At 35.6% G+C, this 23,726-nt stretch overlaps 1 protein-coding gene across 4 annotated transcripts; it reads left to right on the forward strand.

Annotated features, from left to right (window-relative positions):
- Positions 1–1,866: 1,866 nt before the first annotated feature.
- Positions 1,867–22,188, forward strand: PLEKHF2 (pleckstrin homology and FYVE domain containing 2). 4 transcript variants are annotated; one of them, XM_016125420.2, is made up of 2 exons: positions 1,867–1,929; positions 19,644–22,188. In XM_016125420.2, exon 2 carries the CDS (start codon positions 19,658–19,660, stop codon positions 20,405–20,407), a length of 750 nt encoding a protein of 249 aa, XP_015980906.1. In that variant the 5' UTR covers positions 1,867–1,929; positions 19,644–19,657; the 3' UTR covers positions 20,408–22,188. The 4 variants fall into 4 exon arrangements, with proteins under 4 accessions (XP_015980906.1, XP_015980903.1, XP_015980905.1 ...); XM_016125417.2 differs by lacking the exon at positions 1,867–1,929 and adding an exon at positions 1,936–2,129; XM_016125419.2 differs by lacking the exon at positions 1,867–1,929 and adding an exon at positions 2,167–2,281.
- The last annotated feature ends 1,538 nt before the right edge of the window (positions 22,189–23,726 follow it).

Consider the following 23,726-nt stretch of genomic DNA (forward strand, 5'->3'; position numbering starts at 1 on the left):
CTAAATTCATGGTCTCCAAATAGGGGTCCACACAGCCCAGGGAGGGTACGAATATGTAGAGTGCAGAAAGAACATATACACGTGTACACACACACACACACACACACACACATTTTAAATCATTATTTCTGATTTTAAGTATGTTTTGTAATGTACCTAATATATTAGGTATATTATAATAGATGTGTCTATATATGCCCGCTATATATATAGATATATAATAGTGCACGTGAATTATATATAATATATAATTAACATAGATTATATATAATAACTTTTATTTAACACATATAGCACTCACCATGTTCCAGGCACTTTGCTTTACAAATATTAATTCACCTAATCTTCATAATGACATCATTGGGTAGATTCTACTTTTATCTTAATTTTACAAATGTAGAAACTAAGGCAATATTTGGATGTGGCTAAGGACACAGATAGTTGGTGGGAAAGCCAAGATTTGAGTACATTTCAGCTTCTAAGTCCATGTACTTTAGGGTAAACTAGGTAAATATATTGGAATCAGAGAGGGCAAACATTTTTACTAATGAGTGTGATCAAAAGCATTTGGTGACTAATGGTCTATACTAGACCTTAACCAATGAGACATAGCAATTCCTAATCTAAAAATTTAAAGGGATTTTGGAGATTATCAAGTCCATCCATTTTTCTAGTGAGATATTGCTCTGCATGTAGACAAGTGTGAAGATTGAGTCAAGAGTTCTGGAGATATCTGTCTTTATCTAAAGAGACAACTATACATGTAAAGAAAGGTTTGTGTGATGGTGATCCTTTGGTTTTCCATTTAAAAAAAGTTCATCCTTTTCAGTTTTGTTCTAGTTACTTAAAAAAAAAATTTTTTTTTCTTGTTTCCGAGACATTGACGTAGGGGAGGCCGGGAGGCCAAAGACCTGGAAAGAGCAGAATCTCAGACTAAGAACAGGTGGAAAGAAGGCAGGCGAAAACGCAACTCTGCTCTTTTGTTCTCTCGGTGGGTGTGGCTTGGTTGTTGGCGACTCTAATTCAAGAGAAATCGAAGGTAAACTATCTCTGAAATAATAGATCAATGAGGAAGATAAATTTACCCAAATCTAATTTCCACCTACACACTTTTTTGTTTGAAGTGAATAGGCCGTACCCCTACCCCCAATTCCTGTCTATCCTAGAAATGTCCCGTATCTCGTACCCACCAGCAAACAGGTTTTAACCTTACATAGTATCATTACAGTTTCCAGGTATGTGAAGTACCTATATGAGGTATTGCATCATCAGAGAAGTTTTGGAAATAGCAAAGTTCTAAGGCAAGAAGTAAAGCCACGCACTTAAGAGAAAGGGTAGAGTACGCGGGCAGCGTACGTGTTGTAGCCACCGCTCTCCTGGTTTCAAAACTTAGGAGTTTTACGGAAAGCAAATGGAAGACATGCCGAGTAGGATCGCCTTCTAAGTGGGTATAGCAAACACATGTCCGCCCAGACGACTTTGGGCCTCTAAATCCGAAGCTTTTCTTTCCTAGATGTAGAAAGTTCTTGAGCACCCCTGGCAAGGGCCATTCGGTGGTGGGAGAGAGGAGACCTCGAACCCTTCTACTCACTCAGTCTTCCTCAGAATTTCGTACTGGGAACAAACCTTTTTAATGGCTTGCGGGAGCCACCCGGTCAGGTAAGACGCCCCACAGGCACACTAACCACTCCCAGACCCGCGAAGAAACCAATCCTAGGCCTAGCTGCCTACGTAGGCGTGGCCTCCGCTGTGGCACCGCCCCTTAGGGCACGTCACGCGGGCAAGGATGGGCGGCACGGCGAAGGAGCCGGCAGGAAAGGGCGGGGAGCGAGCAGTGTGGGTGTGCTCGTGCCCGCGCGCTCGCGCCTGGCGTGGGAGCGGCCGCGCGCCCGCGCGCGCGCAGGAGAGAGGCCAGCCCAGCCGGCCGCGGTGGGTTCGAGTGGAGGGGCTGTGGAGTCGCCTGCGAGCGGCTATCCCGGCCGCACGCCCGCCGCGTCCGGATCGCGCCAGCTGCGCGGGGCGGTTGGCCGCACACACCCTGGGAGGCCGGAGGAGCAGGCAGAGTCCGCGCCGGGCGCCCGCGACTAGGAGGAGTAGGACCTTCGCCGCCGCCGCCCGTGGCTGGCGGGGTAGGTGAAGCCGGAGTTGGTTGTCCGCCGGCCCCTGGCTGGCCGGGAGAGGAGAAGCGAAACTTTCCAGCGCTTCTTCCGTGGTTCCCGGGCCATTCGCGGCGCAGGGAGGTGTCGTCGTCGCGGGCGGCGGCGGCCGACGCCATGTTGGGGTCTGTAAGAAACGGGGCGCTCCTGGGCCTTTCCCCTCCGGCTGCGGCCGGCCCGCGGGCGCCCGGATCGTGGCGCGCAGCCCGCAGGACGCCGCAGCCGCTGCTGGCGGGGTCGGGGCCCGCCCGGAGGGTCCGCGCAAGTACAGGGCTGGTCCGCGGGGCGGGGGCTGGGCGGACGCGCGGAGGGAGTCCCGAGGTAGGGTTAGCAGTCGGGCTTGAGGACTCGGGTCGCAGTCATGGTCTGGGCGTCTTAGGGCCTCAACATCTTTCTGTCCAAAAGTTTGCAGACTGGCCTCAGGGACGTTGTAACTTGAACAGCATATTTTTATGTGACTTGGGGCAAAAAATGGCACCGCAGAATCTGCTCTGATAGAAACGATGGTACTTAACATTATTTACTTGGAGTCCTTTAAAGTTTTGGGGTCTTTTGCCGAATTTATTTTTTCTTTTAAAAAATTAATTGAAAGCCAACAGCTTGCTGCTTATGTTGCTTGTGTGCTCTTGGTACATGATAGTAATAACTGTGCCCTTGAAGTGAGTAGTGTTAAGGTTACGGATAAGTAAGCCCTTCTCTAATTCATAGACTCAAAAAGTATGTAAGGTGGTAAATGCCTTCTTGTGTTTCAGTACGTGACTGAAGAGGCTCATTAAAGAAAAATTTAGACAGGAACGTTGACTAAGAGTTGAAGGCAGGCATGTTTAGTTCTCTTATGAACAAGGTGAAGTGATCTTGACATTGCGAAGTTTTTTCCCCTCTCTTGGGCTCCTTAAAGATGCATGCCTACCATTTTTTGAGCATTTACCTTTTTCTGTACCCTGGTATGGGGTCCTCAGGTTAATTCAGAATTAACGAAGGCTTCTGTTTTTAATCTCTTCTGGTCCTGACAGCACTGGAGGTGATTAGTATTAAGTTACTTATTTGGAAAGCACATGTAATGGCCTCAGAAAATAAAACTGTGTACTGACCAAGGCATCAAAAAAGAGTCAGCTTGATTTACCCCAATAAATGAATGTGAACTGCTATTTTTTAAATAAAGACATCTTAGCTTTAAAATTCTGTTAACTGACAGGACTCTCAAACACAAATAAAATAAACCTTAAAACTTGACTTGAAGAATTTATCTTTAACATATAGGTAAAAATACAGGTTATGCTCAAATTTGATTGCTAATTTCCTTCTTTAAAACAGTTCCTTTTTGTTTTGCTTTACTGTCAAGTAAATGCTATTATTTATACATATTTGTTTTCCTGGATGAAGAATTATCTAGAAATGAGGTGACTTAACTATCTTCACAAATCTAGCAGCCAAACTGGTATTTTACTCAGGTCTTACTACTCTTAAGCCTTCGGATTTTTCCTGTAGCATAACTTCATAGGATGCATAACTCATTTCTCTGACCACCTTGTTTCCTGTGTCTTCACTGCTCTTTCTGATTTTAATTTAGTTCCTCAGTATAAATACTTATTTCCTAGAGAACTGATTTACAAGAGTTCTTGTAATGAATTTGGATACTCTTTGAATCCTTTTCTACCTGGTTCACATTAACCCCACCCTGTTACTCTGCCCAAAAATAATTCATTTATCCCATGGCATCCCCATAAATATTACATTGACTTGTCATGGCACCTCCTTGACAACAGGCTTTTTGGATCTGATTTGCCTTTCCATGCCCAGTGAGCCCAGAACATAGCAGATGCTCAGGAAAGGTTTGAATGAGCATGAGTACACATATGGTCCTTATAAATATACTTCATGAATTTATTATTAAATTGCAATTTCCTTGGGCATAGTAGTCAATTATTCTCTAATTCTTTTTTTTTTTTTTTTTTTTTGGTAACTCAAATTTTGGCCTGGGGATACAGAACTTGAATATTTATGAAATTTCCATGTAGATGATGGACTGAAGTATAATCAAAGAAGCTGTGGGTCAGCAAAAGGATATCATAATTTTAAAGTGTAATTGAATTTGTACTGGATGGAAATAGAGTTAGTTCCTGAACATTTTGTCATGTTTATACATTTAAGCCCTTTGATAGAGCAAATCTCATTTTTCTGTCCATTATTGTTTTATCAGCATTGTCTTAGAATTTTGTTTTAGAATGCCCTGCTTAATGGAAAATGTATAAAATTGCTTTTCTATTGATGTTTAGCTATGAGAACTAGTTTTCTACACCAGCTGCGTGCTTACTAACAGTGTGCATGTTGGCTTAACTGAATAAAATGTACTTCTTAGATATGCTTTCAAAGAACTGTTTTATAAGTTGCAAGATCTCCATAGGTGAAGGTGTTCTGTAAGCAAATTACTATAGAATTTGGAGTTAATTCTGTAACCCCACCCATGATAACTTTCTCTCCAGTGAAACCATAAACTACAAACTGGTGTGCTCAATTTGGGAGGTCCTGGGAGGAGAATAGAAGACATTCAAGTAGTTGTTGTGAGTGCTAGAGAAAGCAGGTTGCATGTAGGGTGGAGTGGAACAAAAGAAAAAACCCTGAATCCTAGCTTGTTCCTTACTAGCTAGCTTATTGACTCTTGAACAAGTCTCCTCACTTCTTTTAAGCTTCGCTGGACTTATTTGTGAAAGATGGCACAGGAATATTTGCCTTCCAGTGTTGTGAGGATTTACTAAGATGTCTGTGGAAATGCCTGGTTATATTCAGCAAGTTATATTAATGCATTAATAGAATGGCAGTGAATTATATAGAATCATAGAATTTAAAAATGTTTAAAGGAGTGCAACCGTTAGAAATACTTAGTTTGGTTCTTAAGCTTGGCTGCACATTAGAATTCCCCGAGGAGCTTCTTAATACTGATGCCTGAACCCCACCCTAGAACAAATAAATCAGAATTACTGGGTTTGGGTTTGGGTAAAAATAGGCAGTTTTATCTTTTACCTTTTTTTTTTTTTTTTTTTTTTGCACCCATGATTTTAATGTGCAGTTAGGATTGAGAACCATTGATTTAATTTAATCTCCCATCTCCTTATTCTCTTCATTTTGCAGTTAAATAAAATGCAAAGAAATTGTCAGCCAGATTCCTATCGGTCAGGCTAGAAAGGATGTATGGAAGGAAAGTGAAGGAACATGGAGGAAAGTGAAGTGCATACAGGTTAAAATAACAGATTGATTTCAGCCCAGAAAAACCACGTTTGGAAATACAGTTCACTAACTCCAGTGACCTAACCTCCATTGTGCATCAGCATCCTACGTGGATAACCATGTTATTTATTTAAACTTTTCATTCACAGCTACCTCAAGTCTTAAGTTTTGTGACCTGAAATGGTGATTCAAGGGCTTGTCTTTCAGCGTATTTGTATTTTCCATCATACTTGATGAACAAGCTTTTCGTCCTCATTGTCACCTCCAGCTCCTCCCAGATTCTTAGTTTTTTCCCTTCTTTTCAGTATTGAACTCTGTAGTTCATATTCTAACTGAACTCACTAGCGCCATGTAGTCCTCTTCTTGATCTTTGCTGTTGATAACTAGTCAGTTCTCAACTTTGTAAATGTCACCATTTACTTTTTCTACTTGGTTCCTGCCTGGCATCCCTGAAAAAGTCACGGCTATGGTGACTGTTAAATATTTGTTTCTAGCTACCTGTGTACTAGTTGCTGTCTTAATCCTTTTCTCTTCCCAAAGTTGACTGATTTTCTCTATTGCTTTTTCATTCTAATTCAGGTTGCTAACACCAATCTTGAAATGCTTGACTTTTAGCAAGTGACCTTACTTTTAAAATGATTAATTTTTAATGTGAATTTTCTATTTTCTGCTTTGCATTAACTTTTTCATCTTTTTCTTTCCTTTTCATAAGTGGAACTATCCTTAATTCTTTATACTTGTTTCAATTAAATGATAGGGGAAAATCCAAATGATTGTTGTATTCGTATTTTTATTGTACCTGTAACTTTGTGTTTGCGTATTACATTTATATTTTTCTACATATTCTTCTTTGCATTTTGTTACTTTAAAAACATCTATGAGAGAATATGTGTTCATTATAAAATAATTAGGCAGTATCAAAATATTTTACTCTAGTCTTAGGCATAACCAGTACTAAATTTTTGGTGTGTACCTTTCCAGACTTAAAAAAAAAAGTTTATATTATACGTGCTATTTAGAAACCTTTACTATACTGAGTTATTTAACAGTTTTCCACATTAAATATTTCTGTGTTCTCTCAAAAGCTGTCTAAAAATCCATTATATGGATATGCCATAATGTACTTAACCGGTCTGTTGTTGGACATTTAGGTGGTTTCTGGCTTTTTAGCATTGTAGAAAAAGCTACAGTGAACTTTTTTATGTGAACAACTTTGTACAGCGGTCTTATTTTTTGCATGTACTCTTGGAAATAGAATTGCTGTGTAAACTTTCTAAAGTGCTTATATTACCAAAATGGCATTTAGAAAAGTTGTTTCAGTGTATAGTCTCAATATGAGTACCCATTTTCCTCACATCGTAGGTAAATAATGTATCATTTTATTTAAATTTTTTATTTCTTTGATTAGCATGGAGAGTCAGCATTTTTCTATTAACTAATACTTTTATTTGTTCTTTTGGAATTGCCGTTTGTATCTTACCCATTTTTCTTTTGAGAAATTTTCGTTTTTTCTTATTGATTTACAGGAACCCTTTAAATATTAAAAATGTTAACCCTTTGTTATATGTTGCAAATGTTTCTCTTTAATGCCCCCCCCCCCAGTGTTGAAGTTTAAAATTTTTATGTGATAAAATGTTTTATGCTATTTGGCTTTTTCATGTTGTGTTCAACCATTCCTCTCTATGGTTAGAAATTTAGATTCTGTTTTTCCACTCTTAGAGTTTAATGTCAGAGGGAATACTTTTTATATACCGCAGCGGCCCTTCTCCGCCCCTCCCCCTGCCCCCCCACACCACTACACAGGCACACACTAGTTTTTTTCTCAGGATACATTTCTGTGGTTAAAAATTGCAGGATCAAAGGGCAAGTGTTTTCTGAAATATTTTATTATACATTACTGTTAACTTTTGATTTTTCTATGTATTTTGCTGCTTATTGTGACCTTTTGGTACAATAAAATTAGTCTCTGAGACTTTGAAACATGTGAAAAGCATGTTGAAAAAGTGCTTTGTGCTCCCGTCTGCCTTTATCTCTTTTCTTGCTCCTACTTTCTAAACTAGGTGTTCCGCAAACTTAGTCCCTTGTCCTCTCTTCTTCCACAGCCTCAGCCAGCATCTCTGTGTTAATGACTATTAAATCTCTTTCTGTCCTAGAGCTTTCTCTTCATCCTGGCATTTCTGTTTGACAAAGAGATGTTGTCTTGTGGATGCCATGAAGGTACCTCAAGATGAACATGTCCCAAACTATTTCTTCTCCCTCCTTAAACAAACATAGCATCTGATAGATGGCTTATGCTTAAACCTTTGAAGTCATCTTACAGTCACTTTTCATCCACAGATGATTGGTTCCTACATCCTATCTGCTATACCTCAGTAATTTCTTATTTCCATCTTTCCCTCTTTATTTCTGTTGTCAATTATTATGGCTCAGGCTTTCATTACCTTTCACTTAGAGACTGTTATAATACCCTTCCAACTATTTTTTTTTTCTTCAATTTTGCTTTTCAGTAATCTCCAGTCCATCTTGTGTACTGTTTCTGTGTACTGATTAATATTTTCCTATTTAAAAATTTGTCTTCCCTTTGCCTATGTAATAAAGTATACACACTTCAGCCTGATGATTACTTTCCTTTGCAGTTTGGCTTTTCCCCATATTACCAGATTTCTCTTCTACTGCTGTACTTGTCCTGGCCCTGCCTCCTCCAGTTCAACTGTTTTCTCTCTGTTGAATATATTTATATTATAAACTATGATCCACTTTCTCTCCCCCAAAGTCAGATTCTAAGGCCCAGCTTGAATTTCTAGTCATTTAATAGTTGTTCCTAGATATCCCCCTTGGTCAAAATTACCTCCCAACTAAACCTTTTGGCTCTGAGCTTCATCACTCTTTATTTTTTTAAATTAAAAAAAAAAAAGTTTTTGTTTCATTTCTCCTTTGCTCCTTTAGGCTTCGAGTCTACACGTTTAAGTTAATCATAGTCCTCAGTCCATAGCACAGTATGTAGGTACCAGATCCTTTTCTTGTTTTCTTGTTTTTTCTTATCAGTTACTTCCATAATTATGTTAGCTACAGAAGCATTCAGGAATTATATACACTTGTGTATATAAATTTGGGAATATCGCTATCTTTCTCCACAAAGATTGTTAGTTTTGAGTGCTTCTATCTTTTAATACTAATTTGTAAAGAATAAGCAGCCAATAAATGTTTGCTACTTTAAAGTCATTGAAAATTATTACTGGTTTTACTAGCTCCCATATTGCTTAGACTAAACACCTAGGGATTTAATTTCAGCTTTACTGTTCCACATCTAGTTAGTTAGTCACGGAAATTCTGAATCTGACCTATTCTTTGTTTTTCTGTTGTAAACTTCAGACTCATTAACTTTCCCCCTTACTTATGCAGTAATTTTTCATCTGGGTTCTGCTTTTGGTCTCATTCTTCTCAGTTTACCTTTATTGTTTTATAGTTACCTTAGGAAAATTCTGATCAAATCAGGCCACTCCTTCCAAAAGCTTTAGAAAGAACTCTCAGAACCAACAAGATATCTTGTTGTTTTTTTTTTATCTCGTGTTTCTACTAAATAATTTCCTCTGGCTTCTACTGCAACTGTACATGTGGTTTTTTATTTTAACACATTTTTACTTGCAGAGCTTTGTGCCTTTACTTAGCATTTTTTGCCTTTTTAAGTTTTTATTGTTTACAACCTTGTTCAGGTATTCAGATGCTGCGTCCTCCAAGCCATCCCTTCACTCTTTCCTTTTTAGCTTCCTTACCACTTTGTTAATATTTTTATTATAGTACTTTCTCATTGTGCTGTGTATTAAAATCTTGTGGTACATATCTGTTTCATTCTTTTTTCTCTCTTAACAGAAAACATAAAGCCTTGAAGATAGTGAGCAGATTGTAACTACTTGGAAAAATATTGAAGAAAATTTGTTAGGGATGTGATGGGATAACTAGTTCTACAGCAGTATTTCAAGTGGGCTTTGCCAGCTTTATTTTTCAGATACTATACAGTGGTTTTTTAAATAGCTGTCAGCAGTGTACAGCTGCCCTTACACAAATACTTTTTGAAATGATGCAGTTTTTTTATCTGAATTTTGTTGGTAATGAGCATATGCGCACATCATCATTTTTTATTTGCTAATTTAACAGCTATGCCTTTTGGTTTGAGAAGAAAAAATCATTTTTATATATTATCATGAGATTAAGATTTTTTAAAAAAACATCTGCCATGCTCAATACTTAGAATTCATAATTAGATACTATGGTTAAATAGGTCAGAACATTTGCTTATAAATTTAAAATCTCTGGGTCTAGTGAAGCAATTGTATGTGTGTGTGGGGTGTGGTTCCTGTTTTCTGTGAAAATTAGTATAGACATCAAAAATAAAGTCTTCGATTTTTGTCACACTCTAGTGGAGAAGCTGCTTCCACTTTAACTGCTGCTGGTCATATTCAGCTCAGTGTGCATTGATTGGATGTATATACAGGCATTTTTGTAGGTGTTATTGGGAATAAAAAGTTGTAGGATATAATATTGTTTTCAGGAGTCTTCAGATCTGTTGAGAATAAGCGGGTACACAGATATCTGTTAAACATAATAGAATGTAAATGCCATAAATTGGCACACATAAAGTGTTAATGAGAATTTAAAGATGAAACAATGTCTGGCTGTGAGGCTACTGAACTGACTGGATCTTGAAGGGCAGGTAGGATTTCAGAATAGCAAGGGAGGGAGGGCATACTGAGCTAGAGAGGTAGGGGAGGAAGCCTAGAGCATATTCTGGGGCCTAGCGAGGATTCTGGTTGACTATAACAAAGAGAACATATAGAAGGTGATAAAAATGGAAAGAGACTGGGGAAGGCTGGGGCTTGACCATGAAGGATGTTGAATACTACGTTAAGGATTTTGGATTAAATTTGGCTAGGAAATGGTTTTTGAATAGAGGGTTGCCTTGTAGTTAAAGATACTAATCTTCAGAGTCTTGTGTAGTTTAAGTGCTAAGGACTAGAGAGGACTTGTTTAAAACTTGAAGTCCATACTCTTCCCCTCTCTCCTACCTCTCTAAAGAAAGACCTTTTGTAACTTCTAGTGTGACTGTTCTAGTTTTCCAGATTAATTTTCTAAAATCCTCAACTATGGCTTAGTTCTTATATACCATTGTGAGTTTCTCTGTCAAGCCTAATCTTTTTGGAACTACCTGTATTGATACTGTTAATTAGTCATAGCTTTCTTCTTTACTTCCTTTAGTATTTTAAGAATCATTTTGAGTGTATTTTATACTACTACCATCTGCTTTAAATTTTTTTCTCTTTATCAGTGGCTTTCCCAAATACATAAGTCTACATGAGTGAACTATTTCTAGAATAGTTATTTCTCAATGTAGCAAAATAGAATGGAAAGAACATGCATTTTTAAAAAAATTAGCTGTGAGACCATGGAAAAATTGCGTAATTAATCAATTTACTTTTTCTGTAAAATGGATCACTTAAAATAGAAATTATTAAGTTAAGATAATAAAATGTGGACATGCTTAGTGTGTATAGGTATTGAGTAAATGTTTTTTCCTTTTTTCCTTTCCTGGCTAAAACTTTAGAATAATGCATTTGAGTCTACTATTTGGTGCTTAGGAGAGATTTCTAAAAAAGGACTCGGTGTCTCTCAAAATGTGATTCATACTTTTGAAGTTTCAGTTATTCTCAATCCAGCTTTATATGAGTTTAAAATTAAAATATAAATAAATGCTTGATTTCCCTAAGAAATGAACCCATTCCCTTTATCACTTTTAATTTCTGCAATATATATCGTATAGTTGGTTTGCCACAGTGGCAGAAATCCTAGTGGAAAGAGGAAGAAAAACTTTGTCTCTTCTTGTTGATGGAATGAGTAGAATTTACTAAAATTCCAAGTTTAATTTGCTGAAATTTCAAGTATTTTTTATCATTCTAAAATTTGATTGAAAATCTTACTTAGAATTTTCTGGTTATTATTGTGCTTACTGAACTATAGAATTTTTGAAATTAAGAACTCCTTGTCCTTTGCATATAGTAGGCACTCAGAATAATTTGATTTAAATGCATTAGGAAAGGGTGTGGTTTGCTCTAATGCTTACACATTTGCCTAGGGATCTTGTAGCTCTGATAGTTTGTTGCTATTTGTTTTTACCTCTTCTTTCCCCACTTGCTTGAGTCTCTCCCTCTCTTCCATTTTCTGTAAAGTCTCAATTCAGCAGTAACACGGATTTTAAAATCTTGATTCATATTAAGACAGTCAAAAGTTTGAATAAAAACTAATTTGTAGGCAAGTAAGGCTTGCTGCTGCTGCTCTTCTCCTCCTCCTCTGTCCTTCATGTGAAATCTCTTATTCAGTTCCTGAGCTAAGATGAGAATCCAGGTTTTTTGGTTCATAGTTCATTAGTTTTTCCAGTATAATGCACAGTTGACTACTGAAGCTCACTGATATCAGATGTCATGGGTACATGTAAGATATTAGATTATTTTTTTGTTTTAAACTCACCTTCAAGGATGAAGTAAGGAGTATTGATTTTCAGTAAGAACTGGACCATGGTATTTTGTGACAGTTGGGCTTTCTTCTCAATTGTAATAGTATTCTTTCTCATTATTAAGAGTTTTTGCCTCTTCTAGTATTACATGTTTAACAGGTGGCAGACATTCCACTGAAGAACATATTACTTTAGAAACAAGATGTTAGCAAAAGACTAGGGCAGAACTTGGACAATCCAAATGCAGTTCTTATTTTACAATTGTGAAGGAGATAACTTGAAATTTTGGATCATTTAAATTTTTTTAAAGTAGTATTTAAAGCTGACTTACAGAAGTTAAAGTTTTGTTTTTTGTTTCTCTCTTTTTTTTTTGGAGGGGTATGCTTTTGCCGTGGTTCTTAATTTTAAACTATAATTTAAGACTTCCAGACACTTTTTACTGGAAAAGAAGAAAAGGGAAGTCAATTGGAAAACTGTCGGAAATTATCGAGTTCTGTGAAGTGGCTGGATAGGGTGAGGGGAACCAGAAATGGCGGTAGTTTTCTTATCAATATTAATAACAAATTAAAACAATATAATGTGGAAAAGAGATTAGATTGAGTGTAGCAGCAAAAAGTTTAAAATACCTGGGAACATACTAAGAAATGTAACAGTCTTGTGAGAATAAACCTATAAAATTACTGAGCCACCAAAGATTTGAAACTTTAGGAAGAGACATTATCAGTCTTGCTAGGAACACTCAAAACTATAAAGATGTTAATTTATTCCAAATTAATTTATGCGTGTAATGTAAGTTCCATCAAAATTTCAGTGGATTTTTTCTGTCCTTTTGTTTGTTTATTGTAATCAAAAATGGTTCTAAACCTTAACTGCACATTAGAATTACCTGGGGAGCTTTAAAAAATTCCAGTGCCATATTCCACATACCCCAGACTAATAGAATCAGAATATATGGGGAAAGGATCTAGGTGTCAGTATTTCTTAACCCTTTGTGTTTATCAGAGTTTATTGGTCTCAATTTTGGTTTTTGAATCCATTTCAAGCAGTTCTAATTATTTGTAGTCATTGATATTTTGTAACTTTTATTCTTAGAGATCTTCAAAACAAAAAAGAAATTTAGTTATTTTTTAAAAAACAATAAAATTACTCTAGTTCGCAGTTACCATGAGTTCATTGGACATGTGAATATCTGATATTATGAGATCTTAGAGATACTGTTTTTCCTATATCTTGAAGCATTTTGCTATTTCATTATCTAGGAATTACTTAACAAGAAAGAAAATGGAAGAGTGATGTAATTGCCTAGATGGTGATGCAGTGATAAAATAAATTATCATTATTGCACCATTTTCCCGTTTTATTACTGCATTGCTCAAAGCATTGCATCATTTTTCAAGAAGATACAAAAACAGTTTGGAGATAGCCTTCTTAGTCTTTTCGTTTGTTTTAAGCTTTCATTTAACATATTTGAGAATTTAGATTTCCTCATTTTTCACTTTCCACCTTTTATGGGAAAGAAACATTGACAAAGGTAGACTTTTCAAAACTATTAGACAAGTGAGAAAATGCATACAAAGAAACAGCAACACTTAATGATGTGAATCATTATAAGTGAAATCTCAGACAGTGAGGCTTCAGATGATGATTTTCTAGATGAGTTTTTTTTTCAAACTCAATGAGTAAACAATATTCCTAAACACAGAAAATGGAAATACAATTGGCCCTTGAACCACAAGGATTTGAACTGTATGGGTCCACTTATTTGCAGATTATTTTTTTCAACAAATACCTGTACTGTTGTGATCTGAGGTTGGAAGTCCTTGGCTGTGAAAGGCCAACTGTATGCATTGATCTACAACGTTTTATATAGGGGACTTGGGCATCCATGGATTTTGGTATCTATGGGGGAAAGCGGAAACTGGAACTAGCGCTGTACCCCCACCCCCCACCCCGTTCCCAAACACTGAGCTACAACTTAAGCTTTTCGTGAGTTTTTCACTAGTTAGAAGTTATACGCGAGTGTGTGTGCAAGGAAGTTGGCTTCCCAACCCGCATGGTATTCAAAGGTCAGTTGTTTTACAGATTCATGCATGATAATTTATGAGCAGTTAGTTGCATTCAAAGGATGCTGCTATTTTGGATATATGTGCCTTAATATTTAGATTACTCTTAAAGCTATTTTTTATTATCCCTTTATTCTTATTTCTGTAAATTAGTCATGAAATGGCTTAAATATTAAAAATAAGTAAAAAGGATATTTTGGACCCAGATAGTAAAGTGGGATGACTATGTTGTCTGATATACTGAAGGTCGATGCTTCTCTGTGGTTCCAGTGTTCAGCTAAGGTTGAGAACTGCTGTTCTTAGTAGACTTCATTTGGAAAAATAAAGAGGAGATTAGGTAAAATGTTTTTGAAAGGTTAAGTAAGTAATGGGAGATAGGCTCGACTAGTTCTGCCAGATGCATGGTACCAACACAAGAATTATAAAACAAATTAATATATTAGACCAAATATCCCTGAAGCAGATGTTAGAATATGTAATAATTTAACATGTTAAAAAGTGTTATATATTAGTAAATTTGATTATTGATATCATTTATAAGAGCTACTACTTTTTGACTACTTGTTGAACATTTTATATGCATTACCTCATTTAATTCTTTCCTGGACATAGCCGCTATTATTATTCCCATTTACAAATGAGGAAACCTGTGGTCACTGTTAGTGCTTGGTGAATCTGGAGCAGTTAATTAGCTCTTTTGGAATGTAAATATTTGCAAAGACAAAAAGGAATTTTTACCTTGCCAGAGTAAATTTGAGATGGATACAGGAATTAAATGTAAAATTTATATTATGCAACATAGATAATAATAGGTGTATCTTATATCTGGATAAGGAAAGCTTTGGAGTAATAGAAGAAAATCACAAAGGAAAAGATCTATAAGTTTAATTACGTAAGAAATAAAACTGCCTCTGTCGAACACCATAAACAAAGTTATAGATTAATATACAAGGAAAAGCAAAGAAATGGGTCAGCCAATAGCATTTATATGTAAAACAATCATACAGATTAATAACCCCTAAATATTGAGCTTAGAAATATAAGTGGCTATTAACATTAGAAACTGGTTGGCTGGCCTCAATAGGTAGCTATGAAATAAAACATTCGATTGAATTTAAAGTACTATTCTTTCCTGCCTTAGGACTTTTCTCCATAGTGTTGGTATCTTTTCATGGCTGACGTCTCATCCTTTAAGACCCAGAATATAGAACCACCCCAGCGAGGCCTTTTTGAACTACAGCAGGTGCTCTAATAACATGCCTTAGGAACTAAACCCATGTTTATATCAATTAGCCTATGGTAAAATTGGTTACAGTATACATTGATTCACTTAAAGTGGAAACCTAAGACAACAGCAACAGCGTTAGGGGAGAGGACTTACTGTACTCAGTAAATGAGTTTTTTCCTGTTTCTTGACAGTCCACTGATTTCTTCTTTACACTTAACCTTTCAGAATCACCTATTTGTTTACTTATTGTCTTTCTTCTCTAGACTCTGTAAACTCTGAGAGGACATAAATAATATCTGACATGTAGGAAGTGTTCAGTAAATAATTGTTAATTGAATAAACAATGAATAAAAAGTGAATGAAATGAATAAAATAATCACCATTTTAAAAATCCTGTTTGCTGAAATTTTTAAAGAAAAACACTCTGAGACAATGGGATGGGTACAGTGATTGTGCTGCTTGGCAAATTGGTGTTGCCTTTCAGAATGGAAATTTTGTAAAAGATAGCAAAAGCCTTAAACAGTCATGCCTTTTGACCCAGTAATTTTACTACTTGGAATCTGCCCTAAAGAAGTGATCTCTGCCAGAGGGTGGGGAAGCTTTTTTCCTAGCTCTTTGCATATTCACTGGTATTCATTTCCTCAGAAAAGAAGACAACATTTTGTAGTTGTCTTCTGCTTCCTCTTCAGTGTGGCTCAGTGAGTAAGATGTGTAAAGGATTTAATCCTTGGCTAGCCTTGGTAATCTTGTATTCTAACACTCTCACACAGTCTTTGAGAGTTCTTACTGCTTGAGGCACCTCAGTGTTCTGGTTGTAAAATTTGTATTTGGGTTTTGCGGGAAGGCAGAGGCCCCACTTAAAGGGTAGTGCCTTAATCTAGTTTACCGAAGAAGCTTGCCTTGGGGTATCAAGTAATCAGCTAAAAGTGGTACTTTGATTTCACTTTTGATAACCTCCCTTCCATTCACCCTGTCTCTTATTCTCCCTGACTAACCTTGCATCCTTACAGTGTGGGATGTATTTCTTCTGTAGGTCACTGTCAGACTATGAAAGCTATTTGCTTTAGCTGAATAGCAATTAATAATGCCCCAAACTTATCTTATATTACTGTTCTTAAATGGGGGAAAGATTTATGAACAGAGAATCAGGCCTAATATATTGTAAAATTTGAACAATGAAACATCAGGAAACAGGCTAAGTAAATCATGATGACCTATCCTTTCAGGTTATTTGCTCAAGATCCTCTTATCTCTCTTCAGTATTTTTAGGGTTTGCCGTGAAAGTCCAGAGGTTAGCATTAGCTTTCTTAGTTCTTGTAGAGCCTTAATGAATAATTAGTGTGTGGTAGTATACTGGTAATAGCACAAAGGAATCAGATTTGAGCCCCAGTTCTGTGACAGCCCTGGGCAGAGTACTTAACTTCTTTGTCTCTGTTTACTCATCTATAAAGTTGAGTTAATAGTGCATAATTATCATAAGTGACTAGGAAATATGGTAATACATGCAAAGTGCTCAGCTCCTTAGTTGAGCTCCCAGTGACTAGAATTAATTACAGGCTGTTTTGCCCCTTACATTACTGAATCTGTCTTTGTGCCTTAGTTTCTCCTTCAGCTCACATTTTAGTTAACATTATTTGATACTTCTATAGGAGATAATAAAAACTTCTTTAGTTATATCCCAAGAATTTGAGACAGTTAAAATCAGAAAATGTGAAAAGCACCGAACAAATTGGTGGTGCTGTTAATTCCAGTAGTAGCAATAATAGGACACCTGTTTGCATTGCCAGTATATGAGCTGATTAATAACTTTATGTCCAAATGAGTAGAATCAGCAGTTTATTCGGATGGGAATTGATACCTTCAGTTCTATATAAGTGCCAGCCATCCTCTTTTCTGCCTTTGGACCTTTGCAGTTATTCCTTTTGCCTGGAATATTCTCCCTGTCTCTACCGTTAATGTCTGCATATCTAGTTCTTCCTTATCTGCTAAAGTGGTAACTTTAGAAAGGCTGTCCCTGATCATCCAATCTGAGTAACTTCTGGTTGATTTTTTTAAAGTTATTTAAAAATATCATAACATTAATTACCTTTGGTTCTTGATTTTGTTTTCTCTTTCCCCCCTCCCCAACTATGGTGTAAGCCTTAAAGAGAAGGGACCTTGCCTGTGTTGGTTTTTTGCTTCTGTTTTTATTCTCTGCACCTAGATTAGTGCCTAACAAAATGAACACATGTTGAATGTTTGAATATAATGCAAAGAATGAAAAATTGTCCTTAATTGTATTTCCTAGAGATAGCCATTGTTAATATTATGGTATATAGTTTTCTAATTTTATTTTCTTTATGTGTGCTTACATATTTACAAGTGTCTGTGATTATTCATTTACACCATATTTAATTGAGCCTAAAGGTGAACATTGATTTGCTATAGTTAATGTCTGAAATTGGGATGTCGTATAATTAAGGGTATGCCATGATTTAATTGGCAGCATTTTTCTTTCTTGGTGGCACATAAAATGAAGATGTCTTAAAATGTATAGCATCTTGGATTTGATGAAATATGGCATATATTTAAAAGAAAAATAAGATCATGGTGTTCAGTTCCTTCCCTACCTAAGTATCTTGAGAATTCCCCATATCACTGTATTAGGTCTCATTCTTAACGATATATAGTGAGGACGTATCATAAATTGTTTAATCACTTCCTCTCGATGGACATTTGGAGCTTTTCCAGGTTTTTTTCTCTTTTACACACTGCTGTGTTGACTATCCTTGTACATATCTTTATGGACTTGAGTGGGATTTTTTGTAAAATACCTAGGTCACTGGGTACACATATTTTCTATAGTGTATTAGGATGCGTGTTTCTCTATACCATGAGTAGTACCGCATCTTCGGAAATTACAAAAAAAAATAATTAATCTGATATATTAAAAAATAACCTAATGTTTTAATATCATTTCTTTAATTATGAATGACATCGATTTTTTTTTTATGTTTCTTAGCTGTTTTTATTCTTCTGTGATGCACTTGTGCATAGGATAGTAGACTTTTAATTGGCTGGCAGATTTGTGTTAATTACGAAGAGAAGGCATCACAGTTTAGATCCATGCATTAGATCATATTAATTCTTAGGAACAACTTTCAGGGCAGAACCCACCCCTGTGGAGGGCAAGAGGACTTTATAAGATTGGGGGTGAGACAGAATTCAAGAATAATCAGATTCGTCGTTTCTTTTATAATGGAGGTCAAGAAGGGTTACAGTATCATCAGTTTGTGTGCTGACTACTGGAACTTAAGACTATGTTGTTAGTCTTTAAATGCTTGCTTAATATGACTTGGTTGTAGTGCAGTAGTATTAGGTTAGTAGGTCTGAAGTAGGGCACAATTCTGGGACTTGAATCAAATCAGTATTACATCTAGAAATTACATTTATGATCATTTAAAATTAGATTAATATGGGTTTTTGCACATTGCCAATATGTACTTGTCAACATACCTTTGCATCAGTTTCAAAGATAGATATCAGATGGTCTCTGCCTTTTAGGTTCCACTGTAGCCTGTGTAGGGGACAGATCTCAATCCTTTGGTAGGACTGAAACTGGAAGGTACATAGAACATGAGGAGCACAGAGGAATGTGTGTAGTCTAATAGAATTTAAGGAAATAGACATGGTAAGCTGAACTGAGTATTGAAGGGAAGGGTAAGTGTTACTAGCGGGTAGTAAGTAGTAAAGGATACAACAGCATGAGAGAAGACATGCATGGGTGAAATGAACTGCAAGTGGGTATTCTTAGAACATAAAGTCTGAGGTGAAGATTGACTATAATGAGTCTGGGGAGATAAGCAAGGATCAGGTAATGATGCCATGCTAAATATTCTGCATTTTCTAGGTTAGGGAAGTCATACTAAGAAATGGCATGATCAAGTTTGCATTTGAGATATCATGGCCTGAAGATCGATTTAGGGGCAAGACCAAAGACAAGGAGGCTTGTTGGGAAACAGTTCTGGTAATCACTTTGAAAGAATGAAGGCCTTTCCTTAATGGTAATAGCTTATTGGAAAAATCATAGTCATTACTCTTAGTTTATAAAATATTTGGCCCTCTCGAGGACCAAATATAAACTAAGATTAAATTTCATGGAACTCGGTTTATCATTTTGCAGAAATGATTTACAGTCATTGTCCAGTTGTTATTCCTTTATGTCTGTAAGAAGTTTATACTTCTATAAATACCTACCTAACTGGTATGGTGTTATACGGAGATGATTAATAGTGTTTTTTATGATTATAAATATTGGGAGATGTTAACTCTTTTGGTATGCTTATTGGTTCCCTTAGAGGGAAACAATTTTGGAGCATTTTGGTTTCTGGGTGAAAATAATGATTTCTTAGATTAAATTTAGGTTATTTAATTTCTTATATGAATTTATAGCTTTTATGTGCTAATTTTTTTTTTTTTTTTTAAAGGCTATTAGCAGAAGATGGTGGACCGCTTGGCAAACAGCGAAGCAAATACTAGGCGTATAAATATAGTAGAAAACTGTTTTGGAGCAGCTGGTCAACCTTTAACTATACCTGGACGGGTACTTATTGGAGAAGGAGTATTGACTAAGTTATGCAGAAAAAAGCCCAAAGCAAGGCAATTTTTCTTATTTAATGATATTCTTGTATATGGCAATATTGTCATCCAGAAGAAAAAATATAACAAACAACATATTATTCCCCTGGAAAATGTCACTATTGATTCCATCAAAGATGAAGGAGACTTGAGGAATGGATGGCTTATCAAGACACCGACTAAATCGTTTGCAGTTTATGCTGCCACTGCCACTGAGAAATCGGAATGGATGAATCACATAAATAAATGTGTTACTGATTTACTCTCCAAAAGTGGGAAGACACCCAGTAATGAACATGCTGCTGTCTGGGTTCCTGACTCGGAGGCAACTGTCTGTATGCGTTGTCAGAAAGCAAAATTCACGCCTGTTAATCGTCGTCACCATTGCCGAAAATGTGGTTTTGTTGTCTGTGGGCCCTGCTCTGAAAAAAGATTCCTTCTTCCCAGCCAGTCCTCTAAGCCTGTGCGGATTTGTGACTTCTGCTATGACCTGCTTTCTACTGGGGACTTGGCTGCGTGCCAGCCTACTAGGTCAGACTCTTACAGTCAGTCATTGAAGTCTCCTTTAAATGATGTATCTGATGATGATGATGATGATGATAGCAGTGACTAAGGGCATGTTTTGAAATATAAACTTGGATGTGACTAAGAAATCAGCTTTGGGGGGAATGTAAAATTCTGAGCTCTCTGTTTTGCTCTAGCCATGAATTTGCCTGAGAAACTTTTAACCTATGTGCCTCAATACATTCTATAGGAAATAGGTCCTGTTGCCATCCTCCCAACCCTACTGCTTCCACCTCTTGCCCTGCGACTTTCCATTCTTCTGCAGGGTTAGCGTCTTATAAATATAGCAGATAAATTTTTGGTTTCTTATTCTTGTTTCATTCTAGATTATTTTCTTGGAAGGTTGGGAAGAGATGTTTATTTAACAGATTATGTACTACATTGTTGTTATATGTTCTGTCATGGAAAAACTAAAAGCAATGAATGATGGACAAAGGAATATAATGTGGTTAGTTAATAACATTATTAGCTTTTTTCTAACCATTCTGTTTAATGGTTAAGACACCAGTAACAAAAGTACATGATTTGGAAATACTTTGGCTTTTTCAAATACCAAGTGGTGCCTTATCTTAATAGCATTGTTATATGAAATAAGCCCCTACCTTCTCACTTTTTAGTTTGTTTTAAAAATACACTGGTGCTCTTCGAGGTGATAAGATGAGTGTTTATAAGTGGGTATAATTGGAAAATAACTTGTCATTTGACAGCTACAAATAACTAAGTTTAGAAGTTCTCTATGAATAAATATTTTTTCATAAAATAGTTGTGATTATATTTTTATGTTTTATAGGTACCAAATTATAATCGTCAAATATAAATTTTCAGTTAATAGGTCATTCTTAGGAATTTGGTTTGGAATTTATCAAATACAGAATTGTCAAATTGTATTAGTTTATTTTTAGTAAGACTTTGTAGGTGTAAATTCATCTGCTTTACCATTATTTCTAGAATAAAAAATCTTATAAAATTCTTGAAAATAATCTGTTAAAAAAAATCCTATGATAGAGCACAGATCTACTTAGGCTGAAGATTTGGAAAAAATAATATGTAAGAATGGTTAAGACAGACTAAATTTGACTAAACTTTATATCTGTGGAAATGTCTATTTTGGTGAAACTATCTTGATTTACAAATATAGTGTTATATTTTATAAAGTTTTGTAGAGTCCCAAACGATATTTCTATTTTTGTAAAACATTGTATGTTTAATCTGTTTCTGAAATCATTTTGCAATGTGTGGAAATAGAGTAGCAATTGATCTTTCTAAAGGCAGTCTAGATTGCCTTTGAGAAGTGGTAATTTTTCACTCTGCTTTTGAGGCATCCATTAGGTTGAAAGTATTTTTATTATATAAAACTTGATGCATTTTGCACTACTTTCTCCATTTGTATGCTGCAAATGATTACAGTCTTTCAAATATGAAAAATCAGTCTAAAGATTGTTTTAAATTCTAAATTCTTTTGTTTTTAAACCGTTAAATCTGGTTATATTGCATATGTTAGTAGAGGTTCGATTCAGTAACTTGTGATGGAAAATTCTTTGGTTTGTTTAAGGCACTGTAGTGTTAATTGTGAAAGCGTCTGGGATACGTAGATCTCCCTGCAGGAAATATGAAGGAAAAGCACAACAGGTTTTTTGTTCTAATATCAGATAGACTTTTGTTTCCAAGCAATATATCATATAATCAACATGAAACCGGAAACGTGCTAATGGAAACTTGCCCGTACATAGGTACCTAGCAAATCAGGAATTAAGGGGAAATGTTCTGCAATAACATTTGCATTGTCAACCTCTATTGACTTTTTTACAATAAAAAATACTTTACAATTTATCTCTTTTTGTATGTATTGTGACTTGAAGATTTGTTTCCCTCTTGCTAAGGTAATGGAGCTATTATGCATTTTTTCCCTCATTCAATATGCCAAGCATTGAATGCCTTCTATATGCCAAGCATTATTCTAGGCCCTTGGGGTAGAGCAGTGAGAAAAAAATTCCGTCCTTTTCATGGAGTTTACATGCAAATAGAGTCCAAGATGTGTTTTTTTCCATAACTTTTTCTGTAATTTTTCAGGCTTTTGTAAATCTTAATTATATGTAAATACAAAATGATTTTGGTCAATATTTCATACTACTTCTCTTGAATGATATTTGCTTGGACTGTACTAGATTCCCAGTATATTAACAAAATTGGTAATGATTGGTGTAAAGGAAGCAAGGTACCAACAAGGAAAAGTATTAAGTTGATTACACTTTACACATGAATTCATACCTTTGGGTTAAGTGCATAAAATGGTTATAATTAACGAATCATTTGTTTATCATTTTTATGCTGAAATTCTTATAAATAAGCAGTATTAAATAGTATACTTTAGGATTTTTTGAAAGGGCCTAGTACTTGAGCTGCAATCTCCTTTCTCTTGAATATGGTAGTTTTGTTCTCATATACATGTTTTAGCTTTAAACAGTGTAGTAACAGTTATCTACATGTTCACATGTATTAGATTGCTATACGTTTTACAAGATAAAATTTAAGTCTAGGATGAAAGTAGATGAAATTTTGTTTATTGATAATTTAAAGTATTTCTTTAAAAGCTAAATTATTTTAGATTCAACATTAAGTGTTATGTCAGGTTTTATAGTATCAGTGTTTGGCGTTATAAACTTTTTAAAGGTACATTTCTACAGGGGTTATTATCAGTGTCATTCCCTTACATATCAAAATAAATTTCTTACAAATTTGTACTTGAAATTTTTTTTACAACCATATATTCATATACCAAATTTTAGCAGAAAACAATTTTTAAACCATGTAACCAACAGTATTTCTCTTTTTGTCCACTCTAAATTAAATAGCTGGCAAACATACGTAATAGTAGAATTGCTTGGCTTGATAATTCTATCAATTTAATTTATGAAGAATATAAAGGTAGAGAAGGTAATATTGCTAACACCATCTTGTCTTCACCATCCAAGTCATTATTGTATTTAATTATTCACACCAGTGAAAATGCTGTAAAGCTTTGATGGTATTATCTAAGTTTATCAGGAAAAAGAATAGTACTTTAATCAGATTTTGTGTCTTCATGCTCCTGTCAATTTAATGTTTAGAGGTAGTATATGGTTTACTATTCTTTATTTAAAAAATTTTTAATTTTCAATTACATTCAGCATTCAATATTATATTAGTTTCATGTGTACAACTTAGTGATTAGACATTTATATAACTTACAAAATGATCACCCCAATAAATCTAGTGCCCAGCTGACGCCATACATAGTTATTACAATATTGCCGACTATATCCCTTATGCTATACTTCATATCCCAATGACTATTTTGTAACTACTAATCTGTATTTACTAATCCCTTT

The sequence above is a fragment of the Rousettus aegyptiacus genome, unplaced genomic scaffold (assembly GCF_014176215.1).
Source record: "Rousettus aegyptiacus isolate mRouAeg1 unplaced genomic scaffold, mRouAeg1.p scaffold_m13_p_15, whole genome shotgun sequence".
NCBI lineage: Eukaryota > Metazoa > Chordata > Mammalia > Chiroptera > Pteropodidae > Rousettus > Rousettus aegyptiacus.

Excerpts from the sequence above, each read along its gene's own strand:
- PLEKHF2 (XM_016125420.2), top strand. The coding sequence starts at position 19,658 with ATGGTGGACCGCTTGGCAAACAGCGAAGCAAATACTAGGCGTATAAAT.